Source organism: Egretta garzetta, unplaced genomic scaffold (assembly GCF_000687185.1).
Source record: "Egretta garzetta isolate BGI_Z169 unplaced genomic scaffold, ASM68718v1 scaffold172, whole genome shotgun sequence".
Taxonomy (NCBI): domain Eukaryota; kingdom Metazoa; phylum Chordata; class Aves; order Pelecaniformes; family Ardeidae; genus Egretta; species Egretta garzetta.
The window spans coordinates 357,571-364,048 of record NW_009258951.1 but is presented as its reverse complement, the minus strand read 5'-3'; the positions used below and the strand labels follow the sequence as shown (position 1 = coordinate 364,048).

The 6,478-nt window shown below is 43.7% G+C and overlaps 1 protein-coding gene across 1 annotated transcript in view; it reads right to left on the bottom strand.

Moving 5' to 3' along the window:
* DIS3L2 (DIS3 like 3'-5' exoribonuclease 2) overlaps nt 1-6,478 on the bottom strand; it is a 198,126-nt gene that overhangs the window by 80,286 nt on the left and 111,362 nt on the right. The window contains 1 exon segment of the mRNA XM_035889935.1: nt 3,137-3,249. Within this exon segment, the coding sequence (XP_035745828.1) occupies nt 3,137-3,249 (113 nt within the window).

Genomic DNA, 6,478 nt, shown 5'->3' with positions numbered 1-6,478 from the left:
ACCCCCAAGTCCCTCTCAGCAGGGCTGCTCTCGATCCTTTCTTCCCCCAGCCTGTACTGATACTGGGGGTTACCCCGACCCAGGTGCAGGACCTTGCACTTGGCCTTGTTGAACCTCATGAGGTTCACAGAGGCCCACCTCTCTAGCCTGTCCAGGTCTCTCTGGATGACATCCCGTCCTTCTGGTGTGTCAACCGCACCACTCAGCTTGGTGTCATCCGCAAACTTGCTGAGGGTGCACTCCATCTCGCTGTCTAAGTCATTGATGAAAACATTAAACAGCACCGGTCCCAGCACGGACCCCTGAGGGACACCACTCGTCACCGGTCTCCATCCGGACATCGAGCCATTGACCACTACCCTCTGGACGCGACCATCCAGCCAGTTCCTTATCCACCAAACAGTCCACCCATCAGATCCATAGCTCTCCAATTTAGAGAGAAGGATGTTGTGGGGGACCGTGTCAAAGGCTTTGCAGAAGTCCAGATAGATGACGTCTGTTGGTTTTCCCTTGTCCACTGATGCTGTCACTCCATCATAGAAAGCCACTAGGTTCGTCAGGCAGGACTTGCCCTTGGTGAAGCCATGCTGGCTATCTCGAATTACCTCCCTGGCCTCCATGTGCCTTAGCACAGCTTCTAAGAGGATCTTGAATGTCTTGAAGTCCTCAGACTCAATGTGAAGATAGGCTTACAGTTCCAATCTTTGATCTCCAGTATAAAATAGGACCAATAAAATATTATAGGGATTTATGGCTGACCTCTCACTCGAGCTGCTTCACACCTAAAATAACACTATGAGATGTGCCAGAAAAGAGGAAACTGTTTAGGTTTTCTTGCTTCTTAAAACCTGATACACACTCTTATTTCAAAAACTTTTTACTTCTATTAAATAGACGGCTAGCAATTACACAATAACTCCCCTGCTGGGTACATGGTTCAGGAAAATCAAATATGTGGCTTTATTTAACTTCTTTGGGAGGATTAGCATGGTGCTAACCTCTAGCAGAATCACAGCTGTCTTAGGGATCAGTTCCATCAAAGGAAAGCATATTTTCTACAAGAGTCATGCTACCATCTTGTTTCAGACAGTCTGGCTGCTTTCCTTTGCCCATCCGCTCTCTCCTTTTCATCTCTTACAATTAAAATATTGACCATTTCATCATCCAACCTAGTTTGCACTCTTAAAATACATTTTCTGCAGGGCAGAAGTGTGGGTAAAACAATAATCCTGACAGCTGGGCAAGTTAGCTGAAGAGCAATTGAAGATTACGGGCAACGGGTAACTTACGTTGGCATCACATGTCACCGACTGGTAGTGCTGGGGGGAAAATGCGCTTCAAAAGAAAGTTCAATCACCTTTTGAATTCAACTAAATTTTTGTTAAAACAGTCTCCTTTCTATACAAAAATCTTCCTTCTCCCTTTAAAAAAAAAAAAAAAAAAAAAATCACATGCCTTCAAACCACAGTATTTTGACTTGGAAATACTGCCACAACATCTTCCTGGACTACAGCTCTGCTGCCCTGCAGTGACATCCCCCCTGGGCCAGCCCCCATCTCCCATAGTGAGCTACGGCTGTTGAGCCATCCACCAGAGGTGGAAGCGGAGCACCGCAAAAGCCAAGGGCTTATCACTGGAGAGACTGTAGGATTGGGAAGGCTCTGGTGCCAGAACTACTGTTTCCATGAGATACGCCTTGCTTCCTACTCTTGGGGAACAGCAAGTGACTGGTAACTTGGTCCCCCACCACAGCACCAGTGTGCTGTTGGCCTCACCACCACCGACCCAGCTTGGGCACTTCTGCATTGCTATCATGGCTATTCCACACAACCCATACCCACAGAGATGTAAAATCCACCAGACTCACTGAGACCCCCTGAAGCCTTGCTATTTCTACCCAAGGAAAGTTATGGAACAGCTACTAAAGGTTAACAGCTTGATATCGAACCACTAATTTGATTTCAATAGTGTAAAATAAATAATTTTAACAGCTGGACAGTATGGAGAGGACACAGTAAGTTATTGGAACAAGAATCATTGCAAGACCCTCCCTGGACAGCAACCCTGGGAACATCCAGGTAGGTAGGGGAAGAATTGCTCCTAATCCTAAGTAGCAAGTAGGATATGCTTATTTATTATACAAAAGATGCCCTGTCATCCTAGAAAAGGCTGCAGAGACACGGACTTCAGCCTGACTGAATGGGAGTGTGGGAAGAGGCAGATTAATCTGCTCCTATGAGACTGCCTCAACACTCTTCACGCAGCTGATGCTTCAGGCAGACACAGGATGCTCACAACCAAACTTCCCGGCTTCCCTGCACACACGGTGCTGGCAGTATCTGATGAGCTAGGAAATGTTTTTGCACATTCAACTGAAAACGAGACAGGCACAGACCAATCCTGGATGTTTCCTTTCCAATAACATTAAACTTGAACCTGTTCATTTTTAAAGTTTAGAAGTCAACTTTAAACTTGACTTTAACATTTAATTCTGTTACACTAAAATCTGTACAATTTCAAACGTCTTTTCACTGCATGATGGAAGAACATATTTTTCCAGCATTTAGGATACCCAGACAAAAGAAAAGTCATTAAATATTGTTGTACCTCAAAATGTGAGATTGTACAGGGTGTTTTACACCCTACTCTACTATGCATCCACTTCTGGGAGGGTTTAGCTACTACTACCGCGATGAAGACAAAATTAAAACTCCACCACCACTATATCTGCAAATTTGAAGCCTGCAACAGCAAAGCAGACGAGCCAACTTTGGTCAGTCAGGCTTATCGCAGGCTCAGCACGGTGCCAATGCAGCTATGCAGCTCTGGGCCCTGAACTAGCTCCAGATCAGCAGAGTCCCGTTCACACGGAGCGGCTCCTGAGCCGGCAAGCCCTGACCACCCGGGTCCCTGCCCACAGACACAGGGGCACAAACTGCTGCTTCATCCCGTGCTCTCTCCGTAAGCTCCAAAGTCGCGGTCACGTTAGCTCTTGCACCAATTTACTAATTTTTGTAGGTTTGCTGCAATAATATCCAGATTTTGATTGCAGGCATCTGAAAATGAACCTTTAAAATGAATTTATGGTAAATGGAAGACACAGTTGTCAGGCAAAAAAAGAAAAAGTTGTCCTTACCTTTTGCACTAGGTAGACACTAGTTGCTCTTTCACTCGCTACTTTATCCAGTGCTGTTTCTTCCAGTACAAAGTAGCTTACGTCGGCGATGTGAACACCCACTTCGAAGTTCCCTGAAATTGCACAAGTCAGTCAGTAGGCTGCGGGTAGAAATGAACTGCTGACATATTTAACTCTGACCCCTCTCCCCCCGTCTCCCAGTGCTACCGTAACCTTTTGGCCTTATGCCTAGACCTCACAAAAATGATACTTCTGTCCACCTCTTCCATCTGAGATGAAAACTACGTTCTCTCAGGACACTATCAAATTCACTGTGGCTACAACATACGAGTCAATACAGGTACGAGTGAATCCTCAAGCACAGCAGTGGATATGTGAAAACCATTAAAAACCACGTGGATAAGTCTTTCCAACTAGGAGCTTGTAATAGTGAGCCCAGTCCTCATCCCTTTGATGTCAGACAGCAGTAAGCAAGAAATAGGGGACCCCATCTGACAAGCACAGAGGCAATGCAGGACACCGTGTCCCAGGCACGGAGCAGGAGGCCACACACACTTTTGGGTTCTCAGAGCTGCACTTGTTTCCACTTCACCCTGGTTGAGCCCAAATTGCTTCTGGGGACCTGGAAAGTCTTCAATGACTCCATACCAGGCTATGCAGCAGCGCAGCTTTCCACAAGCAAAATATTCCCACTGTTATCCAGCCTTCCTTTCAGATTAGGCTTTTTATCTTTAGAGTCCAGTCTAGAAGTATCTTAATTCAAAAGTTAGGCTAAAGAGGAGTACTACTGAGGTTTATCATGAGGTTTTGGCAATAATTTGGATTTGGAAGTAGCGATCATCCTCAGCTTTGGAAGTAATTAGTACCTTGGTCCAAGAAATTCTGGTTTGCTAATCCTCAGAGAAGCCTATTGACCTTTGTTTTCTCTGGAAGGCCTAGGCTAGATTTGAGGTGCTTATTTGTAGAATAGTTCTAAGTGCAGCGGGTTGCTAATTATAACATTTGGTTCTTTACGTAATAAGATATCACACTGGTGACAATCCTATTTGTTTATACGCCTTGCAAAGAATATTATCAAAGCCTTTCTCTAGAGTGTCACGTTTTTGAAGGCTAAATTGTTAAAAGCTGCCGTCATTACGCAGTACATCTGCTCGTGTGCCCTTCTCATGGGTACCGGTGCTAGATTTCAGCAGAGTGAGAACGGGACTGTATACAGGCAGGTTCAAGCTCCTATTAGGAGAGCCACCCAGCTCGCTGTGCCCCCAGCGCGGAGCTCAGACGAGTGAGCACCAACTCGCCCCGAGCAACTGTTTGAATTCGTAACAATTTTAACTTAACTTTACTGAGCCATGTTTGCACAGCACTTTTGAGTACGTAAAGTATTATCTTGCTTTTTTGTGCTGCTTTTGTACACTCGACAGAGCACAGATGTAAAAGCAGCAGAAACGCACACGGAAGCGCTGGGGTTTGTCCACATAACCTACAGTCACTGGAAGGTCCTACAGAGAGTAAATATGATGGCAGCAGGGGGAGAGGGCAATAATCCCATCACACACCAAAGGACAAATTCCACCACTCGTTAGGAAGCTGGGAGAAAAGACCGCAGATTAAATGGTTCACCTCGGAAAGCTGCCTACAGCTGTGTTGTGATATTATCACATGCCTTGAAAGCTGCTCTACATGGATTAGGCACCCAAGCCTGAAAGCCTGAAGACAGTAAGTCTTAGACCAACAGTTCAACCAACAAGTTTAATATTACACACACTCGAAGCCAACACACTCAGAAGGTAAAAAAAAATTGAATACTTTGAAGTCAATATTGTAATGTATTGACCCTGCAGGCAAATATTGACGAAAGGAAAAGGAGAGGGGGTCATTACATCATGCCTTTAATCGTACTTTAATTCAATATGTGCACTGTTACATACATGAACTTTTTGTCCTTGGTAGAAAATTGACAAACCAAGAAAGATCTCATTGCATGAGATAATAAAACATGGAGTTAGCCAAGGAAAACACATTGAGCGGAGTTAGGTTTCATTCAGGTTTCCCACCAGAGCTTCTAAAAGCTGGGGTCAGCATGAGCCCCCTGCTTTTGAACTTTTAATGGAAATTCTAAATATTTTCTTACATACATTGACATAATGAAAACTGGCAGCTCTTGGGTTTGTCTTGCTCAAGTATGAATCACCCTATCTCCCTCACCCCCAAAAAATTCAGACCAAGAGAACTCGAAGATACAGCACAGCAATCAACCAATCGGATTTCTCTCAAATCACTGCTTTTGAATGTGTTAGACAAAATACCAGCCTAAGCCTGCACAGAAATACCTGCCTACTTCTCTCTCCTGGTTTATTTGCTAATTAAAATGGAAGAGCTCTATGGATAGAGAAATACTATTCGATAGGATTCTCTTCCAGGTCCACAAACAGTTTTTCTAGTCTCATTAATTTTTATGACAAAGTCACAAAAGGAACATTTCATATTGTAAGTCTTGTGTAATTTCCCAAGGAAAAAAGAATATGTGGCCTGAATGAAAGGAAAAGAGAGTTAACCCAGCACTCATTTATTGAAAAAGTCTTCTCAGAGAGCAAAGAAAAGGGGGAAAGGGTGGACACCACATGGACCACACACCACAGGCTGCTACACATGGTCTACTCCACCTTTATTTTGATGAAGAAATCTACTTTTCCAGCAAACACAGGCTTAAAGTCTTGACATGTAGCTCTCCATCATGATAGACTTTATATCCTAAATTTCTTACAGAAATGAGTACTTTACAAACCACACACTTGCCTCACCCCAAATTTAAAATTCTCCTACAGTGAAGCTAAAGCTGCTCAACAACTCCTTAAGCTAGATATACACTACCAGTTTAAGGATTTTTTTTTTAAAAGGAATTTACATAAGAATGTACAGGAGATTAACCCAGACACTTCATATGCTGATATTAAAGCAAGAGCATCTATTTAAAGATTAAAGAAGGAAGCATCTTTATTAAAGAAGGAAGCATCTATTGCAATAAAAAACGCTGAAGGCACTTGGATGGCTTCTTTCACTCAGGATCTCTGGGATTTTTCATTTAAAATCATTTCATCTGAAAGTGGGTGAAAAATTGTCATCCCATTCGGACTCTGACACTACAAAGCTGCTATGTGGGAGACGTTTAGCAACAGGGAATGCAGCTTAGAATCAAGCAATACATATTTTATTAACCAGCTGTACCCTATTAGCCCCTCTCTGCAAACACAGAGACGCAGCAACAGAGGTGGATGGGAGACAGAAGCATTATTTGAAATTACACTACAGCATTGCAAAACCCAGTAATGAGGTCCTTTGCAA